The sequence below is a fragment of the Schistocerca piceifrons genome, chromosome 10 (assembly GCF_021461385.2).
Source record: "Schistocerca piceifrons isolate TAMUIC-IGC-003096 chromosome 10, iqSchPice1.1, whole genome shotgun sequence".
NCBI classification, from domain to species: Eukaryota; Metazoa; Arthropoda; class Insecta; order Orthoptera; family Acrididae; genus Schistocerca; species Schistocerca piceifrons.
Genome location: NC_060147.1, coordinates 106,527,095 through 106,545,157, shown reverse-complemented (window position 1 = coordinate 106,545,157; position 18,063 = coordinate 106,527,095). Strand labels below are relative to the sequence as shown.

Sequence of the window (18,063 nt, the reverse complement as noted above, 5' to 3'; positions counted from 1 at the left end):
TTACTACTGTGACTGTGACGCACTCAAAAACAAAAAGCCGTAAAACCGATTGTACAACAAATAGATAGCTTAACCCCGTGTTATTTTATCTCACAGAGGAATTTCTTCTCGTATCCATCGATATTCAGTAACAATGACTCCACACGCTAAACCAGTAATTAGGACTTCTTTCCGATTCTTGTTTGGGGTTTGGGTTGTTTGGGGGAAGAGACCGAACTACGAGGTCATCATCGAATTAGGGAAGGCCTGGAAGGAAGTCGGCCGTGCCCTTTCAAAGGAACCATCCCGGCATTTGCCTGGAGCGATTTAGGGAAATCACGGAAAACCTAAATCAGGATGGCCGGACGCGGGACCGATTCTTGTCCAATACGAGAAAATTACCTCGTCGAACGGGAAGCTGAACCGTAATCTTCCTTCATTCTCTACACTGTGCCCTTTGAGGCCAGTTGAGGAGGTACCTGACTAAGAAGTAGCGGCTCCGTTCCCGAAAACTGACAACGGCCGGGAGAGTGGTGTGCTGACCACGTGCCTCACCAAATACCGGAGGCTGAGGAAGTCACGGCGGTCAATAGGTTCCGTTAGGCCTTCGAAGGCCTGTTCCGAGGAAGTTTTATGGGACCATCACGAATTGCAGCGACTAAGGTGTGATTATTGTCTTAGAATAAATGTGTCATTTCTGTTCGTCTCATTGCATATTTCTTTTAGTTAGCTTCTGTAACGTAGTGCAGTAGAGCTTTCTACGAAGGGCCCAAGTTTCATCGAGATACGTTACTTGGTAGTGACATCTTGTGAAAGTTACTTGTGTCCTTAAGTTTTGCACACCAGAGTACTTGTTCACTTTGCATGTTCTGAAGTTAATGTCCCTCTCACAGAACATCGACTGTGATGAGAAGTTTGCAGGTCTCCTTTTCCAGTAATTAGCACGCAAATTCATTTAAGAGATTTACTGAATGTTGCCATTTTTGTCTCAACACTGGTCATAATACAATCAGCAATGAATACTTTGAATTATACTTCTAATTGGAACGCAAGTGACGAACCGAAACTCTTTAATCTTAACGCAGATCACAGTTTAATAACACTGTATCGTCAATAAATATCCGGCTAAGTTAGCACACTTCAATTGAGACTGCGAAAATCCGGAACCACTGACGTGGCAGTCACGACACCTCTCGTCGACGGAAGTCCCTCGTCAACCGCAGTGGAACCTCTGTCTTTTTCTTTTGACAAATCAGAAGCAAGGAATTCCTGCGCTATCATATAAGGTCGTGCTACGATCGCCCACTGAGACGTGGAGGCGCTGTCTCCGTGTGAATAGTCGTTTCTTAGCTTGCGACGCGATAAGCTACCCAGCAGCAGTGCTTGGGAGATATTCCGCAACATAACGACTCACCGTGGGCCAATTAGGAGTAGTGTTAGAACTGATTAGAGTGGTATATGTTCATTACAGTGCGCCGAAGGCGACATACAGCGGATAGGCAAAATAATGTGAACATCTGCACTTACTCGGGATCACTAATGAGGGGTTGACGCCCATTTGGCAGTAATACAGCTGCTGCTATTCTTCTTGGAAGACTGGCATACAATGACTGCATGGTGTTCAGTGAAATGTTATGCCACTCTTCGATCAGAACCTCTTCTAACTCCTGTAGTAACGAGGGAAGCGGAAATCTGCTCCGGGGCCTGCGCTCCAATACCGTCCACAAGGGTTCGATAATGTTGAAGTGCGTGGACTGTGCTGGCCAGGAAACAAGCTGCAGTTCAGTTGCATGCTCCTCATACCACGATTGTGCCGTCCTGGCTTTGTGAATGGGTACATTATCGTCCTGAAATGTGGCATCATTGTTTGGGAACAACATTTGAATCATGGGGTGCATCTACTCTACTAAAATGTTCACATAACCGTTGGCTTTAACATAGCGTTTCACATTAATGATGGGACCAGCAGAATACTATCATATGGCTGCCCATACCGTCACACTTCCATCTCCATGCTTAACCGCCGGAATCAAGCAATCGTGATTGTAGGCTTCTTTTGGCGTTCTCCAGAAGTAAACCTGCCCCGATGTAGGAAATAACGATAAAGTTGACTCGTCGGATCGTATGACGTGTTTCCACTGACAGCCGCCCGGGACTTATGCTCCTGACACCGTATTTTACACTTCTTTGCGTTGGTTGTCGTCATTGTTTCGGTATAGCAGCTCGTCCACGGATATTCGTTTTATGGAGTTGTCGGCGGACAGTATCGATACATACGGGGTCTCAAAGATTTGTGTCCTTTTGACACAAATCGTTTGGTGCACGACGATCTCTGTCATTTGGTTTTAATTTGCGGCCACTGTTGCGTTTACACGATGATGTCTTTCCATGTTTTAGGCTGTCATGACTGTTGAAACAGTTGCTCTTGAAACATTCAACAATTTGGCTGTCTCGGTTACTAATGCTTCAGCTAATCGGGTCCCGATAATCTGCCCTCTTCGGAACTCTTTTAGGTCTTTCATTGCACGTCGATCTCGACCTCTGAACGCAAATACGAAGTCTGCACTACTCGTAAACAACCTGCACTGATATCTAGTCCGTCGTGAACTACGCGCAGTCCAGCGCGAGATGCGCCTTACCTTCTTACTATCACTGTTCGCATTATTTTGCCTATCCCCTGTATGTTAGAGGTACCTCTATGTATGACCGCGGCGCGGTGTGTTGCAGCCCACAAGAACGTGCGCGCGTTCATAACGCACGGCGGCCTGCTGAGCACGCAGGAGGCGACGGCGAGGGGCGTGCCGCTCGTGGGCATCCCCGTCTTCCTGGACCAGAAGCTCAACGTGGCGCTCGCCTCCAGGCAGGGCTACGCCGTCAGGCTGGACGTCCACAACATCACCGAGGCCTCCATAGAGTGGGCGCTCAACGAGGTGCTCACCGTCCCCAGGTCAGCTGTAAACGCTGTACAGGCGCTGCCAGTTTAACCGACCACTGTGCGTATCACATTGCAGATAGGTAGATACAGTGAGACAGACGGGGGGGGGGGGGGGGGGAGGGGTGGCGGGTGTAGCAGGAGCCTGCAGGAAAAGCGGTCCGCTAGCGCAAGATAAACGGTAGGAGGCAGACACCTCCTCGCAGCCGAAAGTTGTGAAGTCACAGCTCGAGGAAACCAATTACACCTGGAAAAAAAAAAACAAGATGTGATCATAAAACTAACAGCAATACCAGCCCTCGGCGGCAAAAAAGGAGTCTTGACCCAGGTTTCGGCACTGCTACGAGTGCCTTCATCAGAAATAAAACTCTGAAACTGCCTTGTCACACATTAAACTAAAAATCAAGCGATAAAGCTTCAGTCACAAAATTTATAAAACGGAATACATAAAAGGCAAGCAAGAATAAATAAAACGCTTGCCTTTTATGTATTCTGTATTACAAATTTTGTGACTACAGCTTCATCGCTTGATTTTTACTTTAATATGTGCTACCGTAGCTCGACGCATATGAGCAGTCCACAGTGCCTTGCCTTTTATGGAGTCTGTTTCACAAATTTTGTGACTAAAGATTTATCACTTGATTTTCAGTTTAATATGTGACATGTTAATCTGATAGTTTTATTTCTGATGAAGGCACCCATAGCAGTGCCGAAACCTGGGTCAAAAGACTTCTTTTTTGCCACCTACTGCTGTTTATTTTACTTTGTAAACGGTCGCTGACGACGCGGCCATGTACAAAATTTTAGGTGTGACCGTCCGTTCGGAGTTTATGGTGGTTGTATGGACATAATTGTTCAAAATTATACTCCTCTTTGATGTGGTGTGCACTATAAAGACAACCTCACGACATCACTGGAATAAAATTGTGACTTCACAGAGTAATATCTAATATTGTAAGTGCTATGGCTATGAGGGTGTCATCCAGCTAACCCCTTCAATTAAACATGCCAGACGCATTAACAACAACGCCGAGCCTCTGCCAATGCAGGAAAAAGGCAGAAGAAAAGGAAGAGAAATAAGTATGGCTGTGAGGACTCCAGAACACCTAGTCAAAAAGATTTAATTTTCTTTTATACTTTTAACGTCAAAAAGCCACGTCTGTGACGACATTAGACACACACACACACACACACACACACACACACACACACACACACGGCACAATGTGCACTATTTCGACCTCCTCTCCTGTGATTGGAGGAGAGGAGAGCGAAATAATACATCACACACTTAACGTATCTGAAACGGGAATAATGACGAAAATGTCGTCAACTATGTTTTTATTATTGGGACTTCAAAACTGGCCCACCAACTGCATCGGTTAATTTCATACGTGTTGAGGCTTAGAGATAGGTATCGTAGAGCTAACATGACCAGGCTTATAACTGCCAAAAACACAAGTTAGCTAAAATACTATCCTATGAAGACAAGCACACAAACAAACAGGTAGTCTCATATATTGGAAGAATGTAAGTAACTTGACCTCTTATTGATGTAAGTCACAATACACCATTGAGGTAAGTACTTCCACGTGCAAGTTGTACTCAAGGTAATTTAGTAGGGACAAAGATAATACACGATGTTATACATAACAAAAATAGAAGTGATAAGATTGATTAACAATTTCCTCTTTTATTACAAATTACTCTATTACTCTGGCCTACTAGAGGTTATGTACAGTGACAATATGCGATGGGGAAGGCAATATTTACCAACTGGAACTATGATTCCAAGGCTCCCTACACGTTTATAGACCATATCTGCAACAATCAAGTATCTAATAAAAACACGCAGTGTGAAAAACACTTCACACACACAACGTAGCCAAAGACAACAGATCGTGTAGCAGTTGAACTGCATATTTTTTCATAATACTCGACAAAAACGTCTCTGATGTTTCGACGCATATCACAGCAAAAGATGCTGACAGAATTCAAACATCTCCCCAGAAGATCGTGCAACAAGACAGATTCACAGACTCGATATCTTGAAAGCCTACAAGTTAGATCTTCAGTAATGCTGTACATAAATTAAATGATGTTGAAGCGTGATGTATGTATTGTAATAACTTAGACAGAAAGCTTAAGTGCAGAAATATTTAATGGGAAGGTCCGCTCTGCCTGAAAAGTGTGGTACCAATATCGAACTTTTTGTTTTAGACACAGCTTTTAGACGTGAGAGTGACATTGGTAGTTCTTGGGACATTTTAAGCTGCAAGATAAATCTGTAGTAGTGCTCATGCGTTTTGACAGCCATATTTTGATCAGTGTAAAAATACAAAGATGAACGTACTGTGCAGTACAGCTGTCTCCTAAACTATAACTTATTTAAGTAGTGTCAATATTTGAGCTGTGTTTATTTTAATAAGTAACACAGACAATTTAGACAAGGAAACATTTAAATTTAAGGTTCATACTCGGAAATAACACAACTTTATTCATAGATATGCGTGATTATTTTTTGCGTCTTCTGATAAGCAGCTTGCACCAATCTCTCTTCTCTCTCTCTCTCTCTCTCTCTCTCTCTCTCTCTCTATATATATATATATATATATATATATATATATATATATATATATATATATATATGAAAATTCACACAAATAAAGCTGTATTATTTCCGAGTATGGATGATTTTGCAAGCACTATGGACCGCCCTGGAATCGGTGAGGAAAGGAATATATGGGAAACACTGACATGAAGAAGGGGAAGGATAATAAAACATCTATTAAGACGTCGGGGAATAATTTCTATGGTACTAGAGGGGCTGTAGAGGCTAAAAACTGTAGGGGAAGTCAGTGATTGGAATACATACAGCAGATAATTGAGGACGTAGGTTGCAAGTACTACTCTGAGATGGAAAGTTCGGCACAGGAGAGAAGTTCGTGGTGGTCCACATCAAACCAGTCTCGAGACTGATGACTCAAGAAAAAAGTCATAACAGAAGGCGATTCAACATATGACCGGTTTCGGGCCTGTGCCCATCTTCAGGTGGTTTACGTTCATTTGCAGGTTTCCACACTCAGTGTCGGTGATCACAGTTTAAAACGAAAGCAAATATAGTGATGATGACGAAATAGACACAAATGATACATTTCGAATAGGCTAAGCGATAGGTGTTGTAAATATTATACGAGGGTCGTTCAATAAGTAACGCCCCACATTTTTTTAAAAAAAAGCCATTAATATACATAGAGAAACGTCCTTGTTGGTTTTGTTCTGTGCGCCGGTGAAATTTCGAACCGTTTTGGCAGATGTCTGAGGTGTAGTACAGAGTAAAAATGGCGTCTACATACGACTCATGTTATAAGCAGGGTGCTGTTATTGTATTCTTGTGTGCAGAAAAAGAAACCGTGGTGAACATCCTTAAACGTTTGTGTTCAGTGTATGGCGATGCTGCATTTGATAGGAGTACAGCTGGGCGATGGGTAAACAAAGTTACAGCCTCAGGAAATGCAGAAGCAGAGCTCCATGATCAGCCACGCTCGGGACGTCCTGTCACAGCCACTGCTCCAGTCGTGCTGAATCGTGCCATTATTCGTGCCGACCGGCGCATCACAACTCGACAATTGGTTCTACAGTTCTCGGTCAGCTTGGAAGCGTGTCTGCAATGATCGAGGTTCTCGGATATTCAACGAGGTGCTCACGGTGTGTTCCACGGATGCTCACAGTCGACTACAAGGTTCAAAGAAAGTCCATTTCATCTGAATTGTTGGAGCTTTTTGACCGACAGAGGCCTTTCGGTCACGGATCGTTACGGGGGACGAAAAATGGGTGCACCACTTTGCGCCGGAAACAAACGGCAGTCCATGCAGTGGCATCATCCTCATTCACCACAAAAGAAGAAATTCAAGACAACCCTCTCTGCCGGAAAAGTCATGGTGACAGTCTTCAGTGCTTGTAATGGCGTCATTCTCGTGGATGTGATGGCAAGAGGATCAACCATCCATTCAGAGGCATACGTGAAGACTCTGAATAATTCAGAAACCATTTCCGACGTGTTCGATCGGACAATAATCCAGTAGAAACCTTGCTCCAACACGATAATGCACACCCACATACAAATCTGAGAACCCGGGAAAACATCGCCAAATTGGGTTGGACATCATTGCTTCATCCACTCTGTAGTCCAGACTGGCACCATCGGACTTCCATCTCTTTAGCACGCTTAAATATTCTCTACGGGGAATACACTTTGAAGATGACGAGAGTGTCAGTCATGCAGGACAAGAGCTTTTTCCAGCAGGGAACCCATGCTTTTCCACAACGTTGGCGTACGGCCATAGAAAGTGATGGAGACAACGTAGAAAAATAGGACATGGACAAGACATGTATACATATATTTTCACCAAATTCTGGTTGTTAAAAGTAAATATGTTCTGAAAAAAAAGTGCGGCATTACTTATTGAACGACCCTCGTAGTTCTCACAATATAAATTGGGAGAGAGCCTAAATAACGATTATATTTAAAACAATTCTGTCCCATAATGGAGAGGCTCTTTGCTGTTGGCGAAAGGCCCATCAACAGCCATGACTGAGACCTGCATATGTCACTAAATCTATAGCTTTAGTTCTGAATATGAGTAGTTGCTGTGCAGTTTTCCGTGCTGAAGCATATTGTACCAATGCTGTGCTTCGCCCACGTATTGGCTGCTGTGGATTTTTTTCTATGTACGTTGCCTTTCATGCTTCGCAGGTACCGTGAGAGAGCCCAACACCTGTCGCGCATCTTCAACGACCGGCCGACGCACCCACTGGACGAGGCGGTCTACTGGACAGAATACGTGATCAGGCACCAGGGGGCGCCCCACCTCAGGTCCGCCGCGCTCGACCTCTCGTGGTACCAGTACCTGCTGCTAGATGTCGTCGCTGCGCTGCTGCTCGTGTTCCTGGTGGTCAGTTTTGTGATACGGGCTGTCATCCGGCGTCTGTTCAGAGTTACACCTCATCCAACGGGATTCGGATCGCGTGAAAAATTTACCAAGACAGACTAACAGTGTCGTGCTCGAAACTTGTGTTGTGCTACGGCTTGTGTTGTGCCAAAGCAATCTTCAAACGTTGTGTTGAAAACCAATGTGCGATATTTCATGTTTTTCATTGCCAGGAGAATAAATGTTTTGCTAGTGGTGTGTTATACTTTTTCTGTACTTGCAGTCCTGATAAAATCGTTCAAAAATCAAAAAACTGACTCTGAGAACGCTAGGTTCACATAAAAACATCGAAAAAGTCACGTTTGTGAGACACAAATGTCGTACTACACCGATTTTCTAAATCGGTCGGCTTAAAATTTCTTTTGGTAGTGAATGTGTATTATATATCACAAAGGTTGACCGTTTTTGACCTTCTGTTTTCAAATATATGCGACATAAATCTTATAATAATTACTGAGTTGAAATAAAAGCGTTTCACTTTTTGGCAGGGTCTTTTTACGCAATTCCAATCGCCAAATTTCTTTTCCGCATGTGGAAATAATTTGTTGTCTCTTAGGCCGGCCGACGTGGCCGTGCGGTTAAAGGCGCTGCAGTCTGGAACCGCAAGACCGCTACGGTTGCAGGTTCGAATCCTGCCTCGGGCATGGATGTTTGTGATGTCCTTAGGTTAGTTAGGTTTAACTAGTTCTAAGTTCTAGGGGACTAATGACCTCAGCAGTTGAGTCCCATAGTGCTCAGAGCCATTTGAACCATTTTTTTTTTTTTTTTGTCTCTTACCCACTTACGAAAAAAACGATCGTCGTAATAGAACGTCAAAAATCGAAGCTCTCTCGGAATTATTTAGTACATGCTATTCCACATTGGAACGGGCGAGAAATAGATTAGATTAGTTTCAGTTCTCATTCCTTAGACCTAAAAATGAGATGATTCTCATGGGTGTGGAATGAGTCAGAAAGCACAACATATAAAAATTTAAAAAAATAATACTCACTACCCTGATAATTTGTCAGTAGACTGCCAAAATATGTGAATACAGTACAGTATGCTGGAATTCCTAATATTTGTAGAATTAATACATTGTCAGAATGAAACGTAGTTATGCACTTTTACTAAATTTATCATATACAAAACTCCTAATTTTGACTATTGTCACCAAGTGTTGTCAAAACTGAAATCTAACAGACATTTTTACTTAAGCTGGTCTAACAGTCTTCGTTAAGATATTCATCTATAGAGTAGCCTATCAAAAAGTCTCTCAAACTCGTTTAAAATGTGCTTTGTCTGAAACGAAGTTGTTAATGGTTGCTGTCAATTTATTGAAATGTGTGTTTCTGAATACTGGAACACTTTTTGCACCAAGGTAAGTGATTTTAGGTCGTTATGTAGATTGTTCTTATTCCTACTATTGATACTATGTATTGAGCTCTCGGCTGGATATAGATATATATTACTTGCAACAAATTTCATAAAGGAATAAATATACTGAGAAACTTTGGTTAAAATACAAAGTTCTTTCAACAGGTTTCTCATGATGTTCTTGAATTTACACCACAAATGTGTCTTCTTATACGCTTTTGCACACTAAAAACTTTTGCTCGGTTTGACGAGTTGCCACAGAATAGTCGTATAATTCCGTATGTCATAACAGAATGAAAGTTATGAAAGTATGCAAGGTTTTTTATGTTTATGTGTCTAACATCTGACATCATTCTCACTGCAAATACAGACTGGCTTCTTTTTTTTCTTTTCTTTGCATTTTTGTTCGTTGTTGATCGTTGGGTTTGGTCGTTGCGGACGTCACATGACATCCGTTAAAGTTCGTTTGTTGATCCTTCCACTCAGTTTTTTATTACAGAGGCCAACCAGCGCTCTGACCGAACACGCTGAGCTACCGTGCCGGCTACGTTCAGCAATTCTGTGGTATGCGCTTCCCAACTGAATTTGTTATCAAGTTGCAAACACAGAAATTTAACACCGTTAACCTCTTCGATCTGCATGTCTTCATTTGTTATATACATGCTGAAAGGAAATTTCTTTCAGGTTCTGAACTGCATATAGTGGGTCTTTCTAAGTTTAAGGACAGTGAACTAGTTTTAAGCCATTTATTAATGTCAGTGAAAATTTGATTAGCAGTCATTTCTAAATCTGTACTTGAACTGCTACTTTGCTACTTGTTTCAATGTTTGCATCTGCAAACAAAAAAGCTATGGATCTGGCAATGTAACAAATAAGAGGTCATTAATGCACACAAGAAAAAGCAACGGACCAGAGATGGAACCTTGAGGAACATCACATGTAATGGCCATATATTCGATGGCTGCATAGGACTCAACTGGCAGCAGCAGTGCACCCATGGGCTGGACGTGAGTTGCGGGGATTCACTAGCTTGCTATCACAGTCTCCCTCCCGCCCCACCATCACAAACCCAGAACACCGTCTATCCCATGATGCGTCATTGCAGTCTACAGTACCATTCAACCTGAAACTGATTTGTGTTATCGGTAACAGTACAATATCCATGCTAGTAGCTAGTTTCGAAATAGAAAGAAAATAAAAGGTATTCATATGATGCGGGCTGTAAATTGAAAGGAACAGCATATGCAGAAGAACATGGAAACAGAGCAGCTGAGTTGCATTTCGGCCCTCCACCGATAGAAAAATCCATTCGCGATTGGCAGGCTAGTAAAGAAGAACTGAAAAAAATGAGGAAGACTAAATGTGCAAATGACTGGATGCAAAAGAGCCAAAACTAGACGACGACGTATTGAAATGGATTCAAGGACACCATCAAAATGGCACTGGCATCAACACAAAAATGATTGAAATACACGCTCTTAAGCTAGCGCTACAGTAGAACATAAGAGGCTTTAAGGGTGGAATTGGTTGGTGCTACAGGTCTATGAAGCATCATGGACTTAGCATGCGAACCAAAACCAAAACATCTGTGAAAATGCCACAAGAATGCGAAGAGGAAATATTATCTTTCCACAAGTTTATTATTAACATCGAAGGAAACTCAGTGCGCAACTAAGTCAAATAGCGAATACGGACGAAACTCGTCTTATATTTAATGTGCCGAGTAACAAAACTCTTGCCACGAAAAATGCTAAAACTGTAACTATAAAAGCAAATGGACATGAAAACTTACACTACACTGTTGTCCTTTAATGCCGTGCTGTCGGTATTAAACTTAACCCAATGATCATTTTCAAGTGCAAAGTAATACCAACCTTCCGTAATACCGCCAGGAATTGTTGGCTACGTACATGAAAGGCTTGGATGGAAGAGTCTCGTATGACATAGTTGATTACCAGAGTGTGGGAGAGAAAGAAAGAAAAGAAAGAAACAAGGAAGAAGAATGCTCTTGTGCTGCACTAGTTTAGAAGTCATTTGAAAAATTCTGTGAAAAAGAAAATGTGGCAGGGAAATACAGAGCTTGCTGTTATTACGTTAGGAGTTACTTCACAGTTGCAACCTCTTGATGTCTGGATAAATAAATCATTTAAAGTCTATATGAAAGAGGAATGGAACAAATGGATGATGGATGAAACCCAAAGTGAATTCACGCCGAAAGGAGCTTTAAAACGACCTCCTATCAAACAAGTGTGTCAGTGGATAAAACAGTCATAGTCTAGAGTGAGAGAATACATTATTGTCAAATCTTTCAAGAAGTACGGCATAAGTAATGCTCTCGATGGCAGTGAAGACCATCTTACATATGAGGAGGACAACGATGGCGACGAAGAGAAAGAAGAAGAAGTAGAAGACGAAGAAGTAGTAGAAGACGAAGAAGAAGTAGAAGACGAAGAAGAATGTTAAGATGGTGCTTTTCAGGTATTTTAAAGGTCAGTTTGGTTTTATAAACTAACCATTTGTTTATTCTGGCTTTCCAGTCTAATAATGAAAATGATAAAAATATTATTTTTTTAAAACTTGCTTAAAAATTAAGGTGGATCTTATAGTCCTTAGTGTCTTATAGACCGTAAAACACAGGGCATCTACATCCACAACTACATCAGGTGCGTGACAGAGTGTTAATTTTCCACGTTCAAGAAATTATTCACGCAGGAGAATCGTACACACGTACTGTCGTTTGACCATCAACCAGACTCCCACATGGTAATAAACATACCTGTCCGACAGGGCGGTAAATGAAGTGCGGTTGAAGAGTTCACACGAATGTGCATATACAAATGTTCGTTAAAAATGTTAGTACAAATTTTGGCTCTCACGTAAGTCTCAGGGGATTATTTTCACACTTGGTGCATAGTACACTGTTCCACACCCGCGCATTAGTTATAGTTTTTGAATTAATATTCATGAGTACAGTTTATGCTAGGGAACAAAAATTAGGCGATTGTTACAGCAAAATCAGTTGTTCACGACACAGTTCAGTCACTATTTATTGGCGTTGTCCTTTTCTGTCACACAACGAAATTAGCACCGGTGAGACGGTTTACAGTTTTACTTTAGTAATAACTTGACTCCGAGTCCACAGTATTAGTAATGAACGCTGCTATAAACGAAAATTATTCAATCAATTCGATCAGAACCACAAGTCCCACTGTCCTCTTTGTTCTAGAAGTTTTGGCGCAAAATCACAGATCGCCACATGTTCACTTACGCCGATGTCTACCTCGCAATTCGAACTCGCAAAAATAATCGTAGCACTTCCAGTTCACCAAATATATGCATGCACACTTGCACTATTAAACAATACTCTTTGTCGAAATAAACCGGCGCGAAAAAATTCTTACTCGAACGACCACATGGGCCACCCACCGGCTCCCCGACTGCCGAACGACCGAGCAACGACCCGCCCCTGGGCAAGATGGCCCTCGTTTATTGTATAGGCTCGGAAGTCGATCCCCCTGGTTATGCAAGTACCGATCTCACCTGTTAAGGTGAGACAGAAATAAGTACAACATCGGAACAGCGCCAAAAAGTACATCTTATTTACTATGTTACATTAATTTCTAGGATTATTCTATCGCTCGTAAATCAAGTTTTAGTTTTTGCAAAATTTCGCCACTTAGCGCAAATTTATTTGTATACATCTGCAAATTTTTAACATTGAACTGCATATAGCACCGTTTTTTGGCGTAATCTATAGCGATCTACACATTGCGCTGCTCAAAAACTTCATATCTATAATAATTAATTAATTATGGGCGATAAATGTTAATAATAATTTGCAAGCAATGAAAATTATTGCAAGTTAAGTGTATAGTATAACTTAACTAGTTTAAAATACGTGTGATGCCACCCAAAATATTATATAGTGCCATTTTTACGTCATGAATTTTCTATTGAATTTTATAAACAATTTTCCATCAAACTTTGTTTATTGCTCTCTACGGGCTTAACTATTTATGAAAACATAGGGCTACGGCACTCGATCAGCTATGACGAAACGTTTTTAATGAGTGCTCGCTCATCCCTGTAAGTTGTTATTTACTATTTTTTATTAATCTTTCAGTATTCGCGTGATATTAACCGATTTTGAGGTTAGTATAACTTTTGCGTCTCGTGACTTAAAATAAAGATCGATCTTTCAGAAGGTGCATATTGCTGACGATAATCCACTGCCGCATCGCTCTTCACCGTAAGTTACATAGTTTTCGCGCACCGACCGTTGCAAATCTCGCGCGGGCGCGCCGCGTGCTCCTGCGAATGGCGCACCACGTCGCGCGCTCGCTCTCCGCATAGCAGTCCTTGCATACTAGACCTGTTCATCTAGTTAACGGGGGCTTGTACCGTCACACCTGGCATAAAGAAACAATTGAAGGAGTTGAAAACAAATAAGTCACCAGGTCCGGATGGAATCCCAGTTTGGTTTTTCCAAGAATGCTCTTTGGCACTGACCCCTCACTTAGTTTCCATTTATCACGAATATCTCGTCCGGAGCGAAGGGCCAAGCGGCTGGGCCAAGCGCAGGTGACTCGTGTGTATAAGAAGAGCAGAAGAACAGGCCCGCAAAAATACAGACAAACGTCCCTAACATCTGAAACTTCCTGGCAGATTAAAACTGTGTGCCCGACCGAGACTCGAACTCCCGAGTTCGAGTCTCGGTCGGGCACACAGTTTTCATCTGCCAGGAAGTTTCATATCAGCGCACACTCCGCTGCAGAGTGAAAATCTCATTCTGGTCCCTAACATCTGTTTGCTGCAGAATCCTTGAACGTATTCTCAGTTCGAGTGTAATAAACTTTCTTAAGGCTGAGAAGCTTATGTCCACGAATCAGTATGGTTTCAGAAAGCATCGCTCCTATAAAACTCAGTTTGTCTTTTTATCGCATAATAAACCACCAATTACCTATGAAGGGCAGACAGACAGATTCCATATTTCTAGGTTTCCGGAAAGGGTTTGACACGGCGCCCCGTTGCAGGCCGTTAGCGGAGGTACGAGCTAATGGAATAAGTTCACAGATATGTGAATGGCTCGAAGACTTCTTAAGTGATGGAACCCAGTATGTTGTCTTCGACGGCGAGTGTTCATCAGAGACAAGGGTATCGTCAGGAGTGCCTCAGGGACGTGTGATAGCACCGCTATTATTCACCGTAAACATAAATGTTTTGGCGGACGGGATGGGCTGCAATCTGTGGTTGTTTGCTGATGATGCTGTGGTGTACGGTAAGGTGTTGAAGTTAAGTGACTGTTGTAGGCTACAAAATGACTTAGAATTTCTAGTTGGTGTAACAGTGGCAGCTAGCTCTACACGTAGAAAACACGTAAGTTAATTCGGATGAGTAGGAAAAGCAAACCATAATGTTCGGGTACAGCATTAGTAGTGTCGTGCTTGATACAGTAACGTCGTTTAAATATTTGGGCGCAACGTTGCAATGTGATACGAAATCGTACGAGCATTTGAGGATTGTGGTTGCAAAGGCGAATGGTCGACTTCTGTTTGTTGGGAGAATTCTAGGAAAGTATGGTTCACCTGTAAATGAGAACGCATATAGGACGCTAGCGCGTCCTGTTAACTAGTTTCCGAGTATTTGAGATCCATACCAGCTCGGATTAAAGGAGGGCATCGAAGCAATTCATAGGTGGGCTGCTAGAATTATTACCGGTAGGTTCGAACAACACGTAAGTGTCACGGGGACGTTTCGGGAACTCAAACGGAAATCCCTGTAGGGAAGGCGATATTCTATCCGAAGAACACTATTGATAAAATTTAGACAACCGACACTTGAAGCCGACTGCAAGAACGATTCTGTAGCCTCTAACATACACCTCGCGTAAAGACCATGAAGATAAGACACGAGAAATTAGTGATCGTACGAAGGCATATAGGTAGTCGTGTTGCTTGTGAGTGGAACAGGAAAGGAAATGACTAGTAGTGGTAAGAGGTACCCTCTGCCACGCGCCGTTAGGTGGATTGCGGCGTGTCTATGTAGATGTAAATGTAGATGTAGAACATCTTCAGACTATTTCTCTCGTAAGGCGCGTTAAAAATGAAGACATAATCTTTCCGTGCGAGCTCTGATTTTTCTTATCTTATTACAATGACCATTTCTTCCTATGTTGGTGGGTGTGAAAAAAATATTTTCGCATTCGGAGGAGACAGTTGATGATTAAAATTTCGTGAAAAGACCTCGCCATAACGAAGAACGCTTTTGTTTTAATGTTTGCCACCAAACTCGCTTATTATATGTGTCGCACTGTCAACCATATTTCGCAATAATACAAAACGAGGTACCATTTTTTAGAATTTTTAGATGTCCTCCGTCAATCTTATCTGGTAAGGATGCCACACCGCACATCAATAGTCTGCAAGGGGACGAACAAGAGTAGTGTAGGCAGTCTCTCTAGTGGACCTGTTGCATCCCTAAGTGCTCAACCGATAGAACGCAGTCCTTCATTTACCTTCCCCACAATAATATCTGTGTGATCGCTCCAATTTAAGTAATTCGTAATTGTAATTCGTAGGTAATTACTAGAACTGACAGCTTTTAGATTTGTGATATTTATCGTGCAACCGAAATAAAAAAGAATTTTTTTAACACTCGCGTGACACATTTCCTGCTTTTTATAGCCCTGGAGCTATTGCCCCGTTTCTTACCATACATATTTCTTGTCTAAATGTTTTGGCGAATAGTTCTGATCATCTGATGACTTTATTGCTAAATAACAGCATCAACCTCAAACAATCTAAGATAGCTGCTCACATTATCTCCTAAATAATTGCATCTTCGTCTGCCTGAAAGGAGTCTTCATCACACAAATGCCCAAAAAGAACTAGAAATATCGTGTGCTGAGGTTGGTGTCTTTGTGGGTACTTGTTTTGACATAGCCGTGCTGCCTCTCGACCGTTTCCACCTCCTTGGTCGTACAAAAACACGATCGGCTCGTTCACGACATGAATACGAAACCATCCTGCTGCTTACAGTACGATGCGTCAATCACACAGTTTGCATCACACACAAGGAACAAACGGACGTGGTCAGAAGAGCTCTCTTTCGTCAGCGTCATCTACCGTGGCAACTCTACATTTTTGGACGTATGTCAGTCGGATCTTTTTTCCTACATTTCCCGTCAGGAACCCGTCCCTGCAATTTCAATAATATTCCTGGTGTACCTAGTTCACCACCAGTGGATCGAAGACATTAGTCAGGGCCTTGAATCTGAACGTTATAACTCTCTACATTCTTATGAAAACCGCGCGGTCAAAGACCCATGTCACGGTCCGCGCGGCTCCCCACGTCTGAGGTTCCAGTCCTCCCTCGGGCATGTGTGTGTGTGTGTGTGTGTGTGTGTGTGTGTGTGTGTTGTCCTTAGCGTAAAGTAGTGCGTAAGCTTAGGGACTGATTACCTCAGCTGTTTGGTCCCATAAGACCTTACCACAATTAATATCACAATCTCGAGAAGAAGGCATGTTAAATAATTGAGCGAAATTTAGTTTATCGAATAGCAAAAGACAAAAAAGATATTTTTTCGTGTGATATTATCATACAGAGAGACCCGTGGTCTAGGAGTGGCGTCTTTGACTCATAATCAAAACGTCTTCGGTCCCAGGTTCGATCCGCGCCACTGCCTAAATTTTCATAAATAATCAGCATTGGCGGCCGAAGACTTCCGGCATAAGAAGTCAGCCTCATTCTGCCAACGGCCTTGTCAAAGAGGGCGGAGGAGCAGATAGAGGTTCAGGGCACTCTCTTGTCCTAGGGGTGGGAAATTGCCCCTAAAGGCGGAAGAATCAGCAATGATCAACGACATGAGGATGCAGAAGGTAATGGAAACCACTGCATTAAAGACACGTAACGTGTATCCACAGGACATGTGGCCTGTAATTGAAAAAGTGTCATGATGATCTCTCCATTGGCAAAAGATTCCGGAATAGTCCCCCATTCGGATCTCCGGGAGGGGACTGCCAAGGGGGAGATTACCATGAGAAACAGATTGAATAATCAACGAAAGGATAACGTTCTACGAGTCGGGGCGTGGAATGTCAGAAGCCTGACCGTGGTAGGGAAACTAGAAAATCTGAAAAGGGAAATGCAAAGGCTCAATCTAGATATAGTAGGGGTCAGTGAAGTAAAGTGGAAGGAAGACAAGGATTTCTGGTCAGATGAGTATCGGGTAATATCAACAGCAGCAGAAAATGGTATAACAGGTGTAGGATTCGTTATGAATAGGAAGGTAGGACAGAGGATGTGTTACTGTGAACAGTTCAGTGACCAGGTTGTTCTAATCAGAATCGACAGCAGACCAACACCGACAACGATAGTTCAGGTATACATGCCGACGACGCAAGCTGAAGATGAACAGATAGAGAAAGTGTATGAGGATATTGAAAGGGTAATGCAGTATGTAAAGGGGGACGAAAATCTAATAGTCATGGGCAACTGGAATGCAGTTGTAGAGGAAGGAGTTGAAGAAAAGGTTACAGGAGAATATGGGCTTGGGACGAGGAATGAAAGAGGAGAAAGACTAATTGAGTTCTGTAACAACTTTCAGCTAGTAATAGCGAATACCCTGTTCAAGAATCACAAGAGGAGGAGGTATACTTGTAAAAGGCCCGGAGATACGGGAAGATTTCAATTAGATTACATCATGGTAAGACAGAGATTCCGAAATCAGATACTGGATTGTAAGGCGTACCCAGGAGCAGATATAGACTCAGATCACAATATAGTAGTGATGAAGAGTAGGCTGAA

The 18,063-nt window shown here is 42.4% G+C and overlaps 1 protein-coding gene across 1 annotated transcript in view; it reads left to right on the top strand.

The window, feature by feature from the left end:
- Positions 1-8,124, top strand: part of LOC124719029 (UDP-glycosyltransferase UGT5-like) — a 106,070-nt gene extending 97,946 nt beyond the window's left edge. Inside the window, exons 5-6 of the mRNA XM_047244698.1 lie at positions 2,707-2,926; positions 7,668-8,124. Of these exons, the coding sequence (XP_047100654.1) occupies positions 2,707-2,926; positions 7,668-7,965 (518 nt within the window). The 3' untranslated portion in view covers positions 7,966-8,124. The remainder of the gene's footprint in view (positions 1-2,706; positions 2,927-7,667) is intronic.
- The last annotated feature ends 9,939 nt before the right edge of the window (positions 8,125-18,063 follow it).